The following is a 12,346-nucleotide window of genomic DNA, read 5'->3' on the forward strand; positions in this document are numbered from 1 at the left end:
GCAGCTAAAGCAAATATGACACTGTCTGCTCTCAAGGGACTGGGGACTTCCATGGTTGAGTGGGAACTGGAAGTGTTTGGAGCCTGTGGGAGGACCAGAGGGGTGGGAAGGAAGGTCTCCTGTAATTGAGAAGGTCGCCGCATACGGCAAGGCCATAAACTGCCGTGGAGGGAGCAGCATTCCTCCCGGCCGCTCCGCGGGGACGGGCAGGGGCGTGCCGAGGAGCGCTGGGAGGAAAATTGGCTTCGGCTTGCAAGGACTGCAATGGCTCTTGAAGATCTGAGCAGATCTTCACATGTACGAGGAGGGGAGGTTCTGTGGGAAAATGCTATCGGGCCCGGCAGAGCCGCGGCAGGAAGGAAATTCCCCCAGCAGAGACGGCCATCAGCGCGAGGGCTCAGCTGTGTCAAGTTCAGGGGACTTCATAAATAACTCGGCCGTCCCCAGGGAGTCATTGCTAAGGTCGCTATTTTTTCCCTTGAACTTTCCAGATGAAGGAAGCAATAGCAGAAGCAATGGCACAGATTTGGCCGGAGATCAACTGTACTGACAACAGTCATAGAATTTAACTCAGAAGAAAAGTCCTTTGTGTTTGCTGGAGTTATCACTAGACAGGTCGAGCAGTTCAAGCAGCAATGAGGAGTTCTGCTCGAAAAATATTCCACATGTGCAAAATAATCAGAGCTGAAACTTGCCGGCAGATATAACCCCCAGTAACTAATTCTACCGCTTAGACCAAGTTAAAAATGCAGGGCACATGCTAGGTGCCCATTAAAAATTAAAATGTTAAATTGTATTCTTCAACAAACTGCTGGGATTCAGAGTAAGAAACAGCTCTGATTAAAGATTAAGGACAGAGAACCTATAAAACACTAATTATCGCTGTACTTACAGTGAATTTGGCCTGTTGGGTTTAATTACTTCTAGTTCAAGATCACTTGAGTTCAGGCTGGGCTGGGGAGCGCTGTTGGAGTTGAGGAAGCTGTTTACGTTTGAAGGGATGACGGATTCCAGGCTGGAGTTGATGATACTGTTCCTGTTCTCCTCTAAAAAACATCAAAACCCAAGAATCATCAGCCATCACGCCCAGCTGCCATTGCATACAAAAGCAAAGAGCATACTGCAAAGGCATGGCGCGTTCCTAGCAATAATCCCTGCCCTAACGCAAACAGGGCAGCCCCCAGAAGACAGGCAGTTAGTTTATAGTCATATTTTCTAGATATTACATATTAAACTGCAAGAAAGACTAGGTACTCTTTTTTTTTCCTTAAGATGCAGCTACATTTTAAATTAATACTATTTTTAGTAAGAAAATATTCATTTTTCTCAAGGCATTAATAGACATCCAAAGTACCATACAACCTGAAAAAAATTAAAATGCAAACTACATACAGGAGTGGATCTCTCTGGGACTGAAATCAGCTGCCAAGGGACCGAGCATTTGTGTGACTGAGCGGGATAACATTTTAGAACAAGAAAAGGACACATCACCCAGTTAAAGTTTATCTCAGCAAAAAAATGCTTCAGCTAGGACTTAACATCAGCTACTCCTGATCTTTTCTGGCCCGGTGCAGAATCCAAAAGCAGCAGAGGAGGAAGGGGACAGCGTCTCCACTCCATTTCATCTTAGCTCTTCTAAAATACAGAGGAGCTGTGGGTCAGAAACTCATATCCTGATCGTATCTGATCCGAAACAGTGCCTCCTGCCCGCTCGGCTGTAGTGCCGGCTGTCCTGCGTCGGGGAAGCGCTGGCACTGCTCTCTGACAATCTGGAGGTTTCTTAGAGCTTCTCGTTTCCCTCGATCACATTCTGTTAAGAGATTTCCCCCTTATTTGTGTAACTTCGGCAGTGAGGAGTGAAAATATTATGCATCCCAAACCGACATCCACAGCATGGGCTCCCTCCTCAGCTCTTCGCCAAATTACCTAAAATCACATTAATTCATTTTTATAAGATGCCTTTTCCGTATAAGCAGCAATTGTAACTGTGAGAAGCAATTATCGTCAGTGATGGCATGGAAAGCAGCCCTATTGCAGAGAACTGCTACTTCTGTGATGATGTTTTCCTGAAAGATAGGGACCTGCTGGAAAACGTAATGAGTCCGACTTCAATGATAAATCTTTCAAACATTATTTTTCCAGTGCACACTAATATGATCAAATTACTGCTAAAAAGCACATAGTAATAGGGACTCCCTTATTCTTAATCCCTTCAAGTCGTACACCTCTGCTTGTGTTAGAAGAACATGTAACACTCATCCATATCCTGTACACATTTAAAGGATAAAACAGCATAAGAGGAACTGCTGGGATATAGGAAAAGCAAATCCTGAATATACAGCAAAAATAAACTGCCTACATTTCCGTAAAACAGCTTGTAGTAGTGTTGTCTCAGGCGCAGAGGAGCATGTGGCAACTCTTTGCCACTGCTTCAAAGAGAAAATCCTAAAAACCTAGCAAAGGTCTGTGGGTGCCGGGGAGGAGCGGAGTCGAACGCTCCTCGTCACACTCCTTCGCTGGAGTTGCTGCATTTTCCTGCTACCTGGACAAATCCAGAGCACGCACACGGCAGCGAGAAGGGCTACAACTTGGTTTAGCTCAGGTGGAGCTCCTCTTCCAGAGACTAGCCAAAGCCAAGGATGTGTTAATTACGTTGATACATGTCGAGACGTTCCTGAAATTGCACTTCATTAATCTCGATCTCCAATAAGCCACCAAGAGAGCAAGCAGCACGTAGACTTCTCCGTCCCCTCCTTTGTTCCTCCAGTGTACCCAGCTGGACTTTTTGCCCAGCCATGGTGTCCAGCTCGCCGCCGTCTGACATGCCAAAAGGAAAATACGGACAATCTCATCAGCTGTCAGCCATACGGTGCCCCAAACGACAAGCCATGCTTCCCCTAAACCAAGTCAGAAAGCCCATAACGCAGTGCCATTTCCCCAGAGGGGCAGGTCCTCTGACACAAAGCTACGAGCTCGCAAAAGCCCACCTGGGACTCAGGAGGCATAAGCACTTTGTGATGAGCATCCATGAACATCCAGAAGAGAAGAAGAGGCAAAAGTGAAGACAAGCAGAGCGCTGACCTCCACAGATACTGGCAGGCAGACGCGGGAGCCAGCAGATGAAGTAAGAGAGAAATTAAGCTGCCTACGGACCTAAAAACCCCAAAAGGCCAATCCGCATCACGCTATTCCTGCACCTGCCAGCACAGGTTTGAGGAGCGCTGTGGCAGACCACCTCCGTCGTGCATAAAGGTGGCCAAGCCCGGGGGCTGCCCACGCCGAGCCCACCGGACTGAACGGCCGGACCGGAGGCTGTGAGGAGTGCGGACCTGAGCCGCCGGAGTCTGCTCTAACACTACATCTTATTATTTCCAAACGTTTTCTGCCCAAGGTTGAAGTCCGAAAGTAAGCTCCGTAAGCCCAACAAATGAGGGTCAACTGTCTGCCTGATCTCAGCGCTAGCTACCAGCCAATATCGAATTAAAGTCCCTATCAGCCAAGAAACTGGAAGTGTTTCATCTAAAGGGGAAGGGAGATGAATGGCAGAATCTGAAACTCTTGCTTTATTCTATTTCCTCCTTTTTGAAAGGCTGATGCTGTATTTTGCTTCACGTTTTTAAAAGCTTATGTGAAGGATCCCTCGCTGTGAGACTGCGTTTGGTCTTACAGCTACAGGAGCAGAACCGCCCATCCGCTGGAGCGTGTCTCTCCTCCGTCACGCAGGAGGCAGAAGGCTTTGCGCACGGCCGGCAGAGCCGGGGCGAGGGGCCGCAGCCGGCCACGCTCCCCTCGCAGAGCACCGACACCCCGCTCGCAGCACAGCCCCGGCCCCGGCTCCTGCCCGCGTCTCCTCTCTGCCGGCACCGTGGCCCAGCTCCTGCTGACGAGACAGCTGCCATTAATAAACCAAGCCAGCGACTTCTCTCCAAGACCCCCAGACTACCTTTCTGGAAAGGAGGGGCTTAAGGGAGAGCTGCACGCGTCCATTTTTTGCAGTCCTCCCTTCGCTAAGCAACAAACTCTCCCATTGCTGAACGGCTCAACCAGCCTCAGTTCCCTCTCTTCCAGCTCAAGAACCAGCAACACGCCGAAGCGAGACTGAGTTTTCACCACTTACCCAAACCCTTGTGAATCTTAAGGGAGAGTAAGCCAAGCAGAGCCGCAGGAGCCTCACCGAAGCCTCCGGCTTCGCTGGGCTCTCCCCCAGCAAACGCCGCGCCTTGCCAGAGCGCAGAGCCGCAGCTCCTGGCTGATGACCTGGACTGGGACGCTTGGAGAGCAGCTGTGCACAGGGACCACGGAAGCGATGACAAAAGCACTCCGCGTAACACAACACAAGCAAAGTGCCCGAACACCGTTTACAGTGGAGAACTGGTACAGAACAAAATGGTGCACTTGCTGGGTTAGAGACACTTTCACAATATCCACTCAGTTCCTGGGTCAGTTGTGGACAAAAATGCCAATGTTTAACAACAAAATAATCACTATAATTATCTAATCTGCTCTCTTGCATGGGTCTTGTCTGTTGAACATTATAAACACAGCTTTGTATGATGAATTTTAGTGAAAATTTTAGAAAGATATTTTACTTCAATGAACAGATACCAAGTAATGGAAAATCCACCGTCCCACTTAACTTCTTATGGTTAAATTGCTCTCAGTCTTAAAAAATGTGCACTCTGTTTCCATTTTGAACGTGTCCAGCTCCAATTTCCAGCTATTACATCTTATTATGTCTCTATTTCATAGATGAATGACTCCTGCAGCGTGCCTTCAGTGTTCCCGTTGTGCTTGGGGCTCCTCTCAGCCATCTTTACCTCTTCCAATACATATTTTGAGGCATGAGCACCAAAGTGACCACGGACTTCGGAGCTCCCTGTCCCTCACCCCCAAGACAGCCACCTGCAAAGCCACGAGGCGCTTCCACCAAACGCAGCGAGGCTGCCGAAGGTGCCGGCTGCTTCTGTGTCACAGCGGAACTTTTCTGTGTCGCAGCTCAGGACGTGATGCAGACGTGGCACTTGGCTCGGCTCGAGCTGCTGTCCAAGCCCTCGCGCTTCAGCCTGACTTAGAGCCTTGGCCCGTCTCCGGACCAGTAAGAAAGGAAACCTCGCATTGTTCCTCAAGTGATACGTGCAGCAGGGACGGCAAACACCAAATAAAATGGTAGCGGCTTCCCACAGACACAGGAGATTACAGACCGTCAGGAGGAAAATTGAGAAAACATTGCTTTGCAGGGGAATAAATAAATGCAGAAATGACTAAATGAAGTCCGTTCCCCTTCCAGGCAAGGGGAGGACGGTACATGAAGGCTCTGGCAGCCAGGCAACTCTAGAGTCTAACAAGCAACTGCTTAGTTAACGGCAAATAAATTACTTAGGCTGAAATTTTTCAAAAGCACTTTTTGATATTTGAGGCTCCACTGAGAGTCGTGATACGCTATTTCCAGAGCACGCTTTGGTGCTACCGCTGCTTCCTTAAACCCACGTGTATCGCTATGACATCCTCCGAAATGAGACCGCCTGATGCTTAATGGTAACCAAACCAGAGGCAGACAAGCCCAGATGTTTTGAGAGTCAGTGAAGCACACAGCAACCACTCCGTCCACCCCGCCGCTTTAAGTCGTGGGGAGACGGGTGAACTCCAGCCCTCCCCTGCTCCGCGCTCCCGCGCTCGCCCACCTGCCCGAGCAAAGCGAGCCAAGCCCCGGAGCGCTTGCTCTGCCCTCCAGGTTCCTCTCCTGCTTTTGTAGCAAACTGGCAGCCGGGCAGCTCCAGGAGCAGCCGGAGGCAAGGGTTGGGAGTGCACGGCCAGGAGGAAGGGGAGAGCTGGGAATCGGGCTTACGCTGCAGCAACAGCCCGAGCAGGCGCATTCCTGCCGCTCCAGGAGTAGGGATGGGACACTGACTCCTTCGCCTAAATACCTGGAGCGTCAATTAGCGACAGAAATGGAAAGATGATCTTCGACATTCTTAAACTGCCGTGGTACCTAAACCTCAGAAAAACGCAGAACCTCCTGGCCAAGTTTTCGTGTCTGTAAAAGGCAAAGTGCCTGTGGGCACCCAAAAAGGGTCGCCTTTGGGAGACGGGGGCGGGCGTCCACCCTCGCCGCACGTGTCGCGCCCCGCGTGCGGAGCGCATCCGGGCAGCCGGTGAGGGCGAGGACGCGGGTCGGGGAACGCGAGAAGGGGAATGCGCAGGGGCCCGTCAGGTGGGGAGGGGGCAGCACCACTTTACAGCGTGCTAATGCAGCCTCAGTTCAAGCCCCTGGGCAAGGGCGTGGATGCCAGGCGATCTTCACGCTCCCCGTCAACGTGACAGCAGGGGAAACTGAGGCCTGATCCTGTTAGGGGAATCCTCTCTTCCATTGACGCCAGTAAAACTATTTTGTGGCATGGGAATTACAATCCGTTAGACACGAGTGGGACAAAAACTTTGCTGAGTGGGAAAGGCGGGAGCCGCGTCTCGGCACACTTACGCTTCTCGCTGGGCTGCGCGGTGTGGAAGAGCGTCAGCGGTCTCTCGCTGCAGGAGGGAGGCTTCGAGTCCGTGCTCTTCTTGCGAGATAACAACAGCTGCGAGTTCGATGGCGGAGTCTCTGGTACCGTGTTAAATATCTGTCAAAAATAATAAAGGAGTTGTTCTTCGGCATCGCCCCTTCGAACAGAACAGCTGCCTACCTGCCTGGTCTGCACCGCTCTGCGACCGCTCTGCAGAGCAGCACCTAAGAGGTGCATTCAACACGGCGACGTTTTGGGTACAATTTCCTAAATTCCGCACTCCGCCCTGCCTGCACTCCTTTTCTCTATTCTTCACACACGATGCACGTTGCAAGGTGTGAAGCACCCCGATACTCCGGCACTCTGCCGAGTTTTCGAGGGTGCGTGGTGCCCCGGGCAGGACAGATCGCCGTGTCCCCACGCACGCTCCCCCGCGGCGCAGCCCTCCGCGCCCTCGCTCCAACGCCGACCAGCTTGGGAAAGCGCTCGCGCCTTCCAGCCACAGCTGTCAGAAAACCGAGTAATCACATTTTTCTCAAGGGGATGGAATTTTAAAACTGCACGAACCTAAAGAGCAGCAGTTTTGTTTGTTGGTGGTGGTTGGTTATTTATTGTTTCTTTTCTGGAACCGCAGGCTCAGACAGCAGCAGTGCAGCCTCAAGACCAGCTCCCTCAAGGTCTGCCTTCGCCAGGGCATATTAAACACCAGCCCTCAGCGTCTTTCCCTGCTCTACCTGCCCCTGCCAGACAGCCGACCGCCGCTGCCGGGGGTTGCCAAGCGGAAAACCGTATTTCAGAGGCAGCTCGCTGCCCGCCGCAGCACCGGGGTGACTGCTCCGGAGCACGCAGCCATCGCCGCTGGTCACCGGCAGCCCTCGCCCTGCAGAAAGCCATAAAATGCCACCTGCCAGCTAGCGGGAGCGGCTGCCATCAGTTAATTGGTTTGTTTCGTGTAACAACAACAAAATCCTCACACACACACATAAACCCTCCACGCTGATTTCTACAAATAAATGCTAAAGAGCCAAGATGCGTTAGCCAAAAATGCGCACGTCGCATCTCTCCCCAAAAGCACGAAGAGGTGGGTGGGAAGGGCAGTACACGGCCCTCGGAGAGGAACTAATGAACCGCTCTCAATGAATCAAACACCTCGCACTTAAGGACATCGCTCCCCAAACTTTCTACTTGTAGGGACTCGCCACCCGGGCTCAGGTTCGGCTTCCGAGCCCGCAGACGGGGTGAGGCGCAGGAAGCAGCGATGAATCACTGTGCAAAACTCCTGCGCGCACGGCAGGCCCTGGCACCGGCACCGATCAAGTGAGCAGTTGAATCCGACTGCGCATAGTTGGGCACGCTGCGAAACAGATGGATGGATTACGGAGTCCTACTGCAGCCCTTCCTGGCGAGCTCTGCTGAGCTCATTCACACATTCCTCCTGGGCTTACGGATTAGCGGAGGGAGAAGCAGCCCAAGCCACGCTTTCTGCATGCGGCACCGCTCGTTTTCACCCTGCGCGCGCCTGCCCGCGGCCGTTCCCACCTCCGAAGCGGCTGTTTCCCAGGCTCCCCACGGGAGTTTGGGGGCCGGCAGCTCCCCAGCCCCTTTGCCTGGCTGCTGCACCCTGCTCCCCGCACCCCAGCACCCCTCCCCAGCACCCCAAAAGCCATCCCCAGCACCCCAGCAGCCCTCCTCAGCACCCCAAAAGCCATCCCCAGCACCCCAAAAGCCATCCCCAGGAGCCCTCCCCAGCGCAGGCGCCGGCACTCCGGCCAGCCCGCAGGTCCCGGTGAGAAGGGCTATTCGTAGCGCATTGCTTACCATGCTGAAACATTACACAGCTGCATGTTTCAGGTGCCTGTCCCGGCTGCTGGGACCCGTGCTGCGAGCCCTGCACTCTGCGCGCTAAATACGGCTTCTCTGTGGCAGGATCCTCAGCACAGGGTGCCCAAACCGGTACCAGGGGCATCCTGCCTGCCCCGGGCTCCGTTCCCCACACCCAGCGCGGCCACTGCCTGCTTCACCATGCTCTTGCTTTCAAACTGCTTTTCAGTACTAAATTCTACTTGGGAAATATAATCAAATATATAAATCAAGCAAGATAAAAGTATTGATTTACGAATTGCATTTTATGCAGTGATTTCCCACAGCACACCTGAAAATAAACTTCCAGGTTTTCGTTTCCTCTTTTTGGTCTTTAATAAGAGAAGATATATATATGCTCTTAAATTATGAACTCGGTGACTAAAACCAGCCTCAGCTTATAAGGAGGTTGCATCTTTCAATGCAGCTGGAACATCGCTATGAAACAGCTTTACTAAAAAGCTTCAGCACCCGAGATCTTGCACGCTCCAACTTAGCGTAACCCACTTTGTGTGTCTGTTAAAATGCCTCATCAGCCCGAATACCCACACCCCAGACGGCCTGCACCGCACCCTCACGCCGCACGCCCTCCGGCCCCGCTCACGGAGGCAGGGAGCCGCGCAGGCAGCGCAGGAGGCAGGGGACGGGCAGGGGACGGGCAGGGGACAGGCAGGGGACGGGCAGGGGACGGGCAGGGGACACGCAGCCTGCGCCCAGCAGCACGCCCACCCCACCATCCCCTCCCGCTGCCCTTCCCGTCGCGGGCTCTGACGTGCCCGTGCTCCACTCGAGCCCTCGGGTTTAGCGCCTGCGCTTCAGGCGCTGACACAACTGCAGCTGCAAGGGCTCCGTAAATACGCTTCTGGCTCTATTATAAACTTCTTTCATCGAGCCGCGACCCCTTCCATGCGCACCCTTCGCCCCTCGAGCAGCGAGCTCCCCGGAGGAACCCCCGCTGCCCCGGCGGCGCGGCCGGCCGCCCGCACTGCAGCAGGACGGAGAGCCGCGGCTCTGGCCGGCACACCGCCGTGACGACGGCACGACACGGCCTCCTGACGAAGCAGGAACGCCAGCGTTTCTCCAGGATGGTCCTCAACCACAGATCTCGGTGTCCCAAGCCCGCTACGGCATCTCCACTGAGATAAAGCCGGAGAGGGGGAGCAGAAGCAACGTGCAGGCGGAGGCAGGGCTATTAAAAGCCGCTCTCTCTACCACCTCTGCGCGGCACAAAGCACACGGGCTAAATTTAGCTGCTCACAATGGAGAAAAGTCAATTAACAGCTACGTTTAAGAAAGCACAATGCTGGTTTTGAAGGTCTAAGGAGAGACCCCAAGAATGGTAAGTTAAATAGCTCGCTGTAGACGCGACTTTGCCGTAATCGTGTACTGGGAAATGGCACAGATCTCTTCAGCAGCAAAGGAAACCGGCACTGCTGGACCAAAACCTCCTACTCCATCTCCCTCAGCTCAGACATCGCTTGCACAAAACCCCCACTCTTCTTCACAGGGAAGTTTCTCCCGTTTGTTTCATTTTTTTAATTTAACAATAGCTGAGACATGCTCCTCGCTGCGCAAACCTGTGTTATAGCTCTCCCAGTCACAGAGTCCAATTAACGGGGAGAGAGAGACAGTTTAATCGCCGGAGTGGGAGAGGAGCAGCCAGGATTCATAAATCACATTTACAGCCGTACTGCGCGCTCGGCCCTTTGCAAGCAGCAATTGCACGGCTCCACGCCACCTTCTCCCCTGTCTGCAAAACTGCAAAGACCCGGCAGCACCTCATCTCGGACGGTAGCAAAACGGCTCAATGAAACCTCCGAAAGAAACACATCCAGGTGCTGCTGCAGCCTTTATCCCGCACCTCGTGCAGAGAGACCAGCCCGTGGCCCCACCACCAGCGCTGAGGACCGGGGATGCAGCCCCAGCACCGAGGGCTGCTCTGTGCGAGGAGAGGGATGAGGCACGCACGCTTGTCCTGGTTTGGGCTGGGGTGGAGTTCATTTTCTTCCCAGTAGCAGGCACAGTGCTGTGGTTTGGATTTAGGATGAGCAGAATGCTGATCACACGCTGATGGTTTAGTTGTTGCTCAGCGCTGCTTATGCCAGGCAAGGACTTTGCAGCTTCCCCTGCTCTGCCAGGGGCACAAGGAGCTGGGAGGGGGCACAGCCAGGAGAGTTGATCCCAACTGCCCCAAGGGCCATTCCATACCATACGGCGTCATGGGCAGTATGGAAACTGGGGGGGGTTGGCCGGGGAGCAGCGATCGCTGCTGGGAACTGGCTGGGCATCGGTCGGCGGGTGGGGAGCAATTGCATTGGGCATCACTTGCTTTGGATATTATTACTACTATTATTATTATATTGTTATTATTATTATTTTAGTTTATTTTATTTCAATGATTAAACTGTTCTTATCTCAGCCCAGGAGTGTTTCTCACTCTCACTCCTCCGATTCTCTCCCCCATCTCACCAGGGCAGGGGCAGCGAGCGGCTGCGTGGTGCTGAGCTGCTGCCTGGGGCTGAACCACGACAGTGCTTTCCATGGGCTTCGGAGGAATTGCTCCTTGCTCTTTCCATGGGCTTCAGAGGAATTGCTCCTTGCTCTTTCCATGGGCTTCGGAGGAATTGCTCCCCGCTGCCAGGCCAGCCGCGCTTGCCCTGGGGCCGCTGGCAGGACCAGGAATGGTGCCCCCTCCATCACAGCCCCCTTCCCACTACACACCGGAGGATCTCCTCGTGCTCGGCGTTAATTACCCCATGATGCCCATTTTATTACAAGGAAGGTGAAATCCAGAGAGGTCAGGCATCCTTCCCGGTCAGAGGGCTGCGATGTAACGGCACACGAGGACCCAGCCCCGGTCCCTGCTCCAGCCGACAGCCTGGCGCAGTCCCACGCACACTGCTGCGCCTGCACACGGAACTCGGAGAGCAAGAAGCTGCTGTGACGTTCAAGACGTCAGTGGTACAAAGCCTTACACGAGGCCCGGCTAAAGCCACCGCCAACAGCGTCGCTAAACATTTCTGCTAATTACGGAAAAGAATAAAACGAAGACGAGGTGCTGAGGGCTTTGACTTTAGCATTAGTCCTTTCCGTTTACGGAGGTGAGCGTCTGGCTCTGTGTAATTCCCTGCATAAACCAGTCTCCTATTTGCCGTCAATACCGGCTGCATTAACATTTCACCTGGTCAATCCTCCGTCTGGAGGGAACATCATCAAGACAGTAAATCGATCTCTTAATTTTGTAACAATTCAGAACAATGGCCTTCTCCAGAGAGCTATAAAAATTTAAGCTTTGGAGAAGAAAATGGATGGACATCTGCAATTGTCAGAGGTAATAATGTTTCAGTATTACTTTTGGCTGACTTTTAATTTTCACATCAGAAATATGGTATTAAATGGCAATCACTTGAGTAACTAGGCATACAGCACAGCATCCTTATTGGTTTTTTTTTTGCACAGGATGCACTCTTGGTTTGCCTGTCATGGCAACATCCAGACCCACAGGAGAAAAATCATTTTATCCATTTAATTATATATAATCAGGATGCGTTTTATAACACATTACCTTAATGTATTGCATGCACACACAGACGCAGAAAAGGCGGAGAATCGCTAATGGATAAATCTTATTAAGTAGCAATTTGACATTTTGGTGGTTGGGTAGCACTGGGCAGCCGAGAGCCGGGCATGTTGCTCCCGCTCAGCTTTTTCAGGGCTCCTGTTTGCTGCACTGGAACATCTGGCAGGGAAATGGAGCCGTCGTCATCTCCTCCCCAAGCCCCGACCCTGCTCTCATCCCAACGCTATTCCACATTTCCCTAAGATCCGGTGTCAGCACAACCCATGGGAGATCACCCGAAGCGCAGCGGTTCCCAGTGGCAGCTGCAATCATAAAGACAAACGCACGGGCTGCGAGACCTCGATGCGCAGAGAACTTCTAGAGGAGAACACGCCTGAGAAGCTTTAAAAACCCTCTCAGAGGTTAT

The 12,346-nt window shown here is 52.8% G+C and overlaps 1 protein-coding gene across 1 annotated transcript in view; it reads right to left on the bottom strand.

Moving 5' to 3' along the window:
* The window catches only part of ARHGAP26 (Rho GTPase activating protein 26), a 152,840-nt gene that overhangs the window by 34,415 nt on the left and 106,079 nt on the right, over window positions 1-12,346 (bottom strand). Inside the window, exons 19-20 of the mRNA XM_075714892.1 lie at window positions 6,479-6,617; window positions 893-1,046 (exon numbers count right to left, since the gene is read on the bottom strand). Of these exons, the coding sequence (XP_075571007.1) occupies window positions 893-1,046; window positions 6,479-6,617 (293 nt within the window). The remainder of the gene's footprint in view (window positions 1-892; window positions 1,047-6,478; window positions 6,618-12,346) is intronic.

Source organism: Pelecanus crispus, chromosome 8, assembly GCF_030463565.1.
Source record: "Pelecanus crispus isolate bPelCri1 chromosome 8, bPelCri1.pri, whole genome shotgun sequence".
Lineage (NCBI taxonomy): Eukaryota > Metazoa > Chordata > Aves > Pelecaniformes > Pelecanidae > Pelecanus > Pelecanus crispus.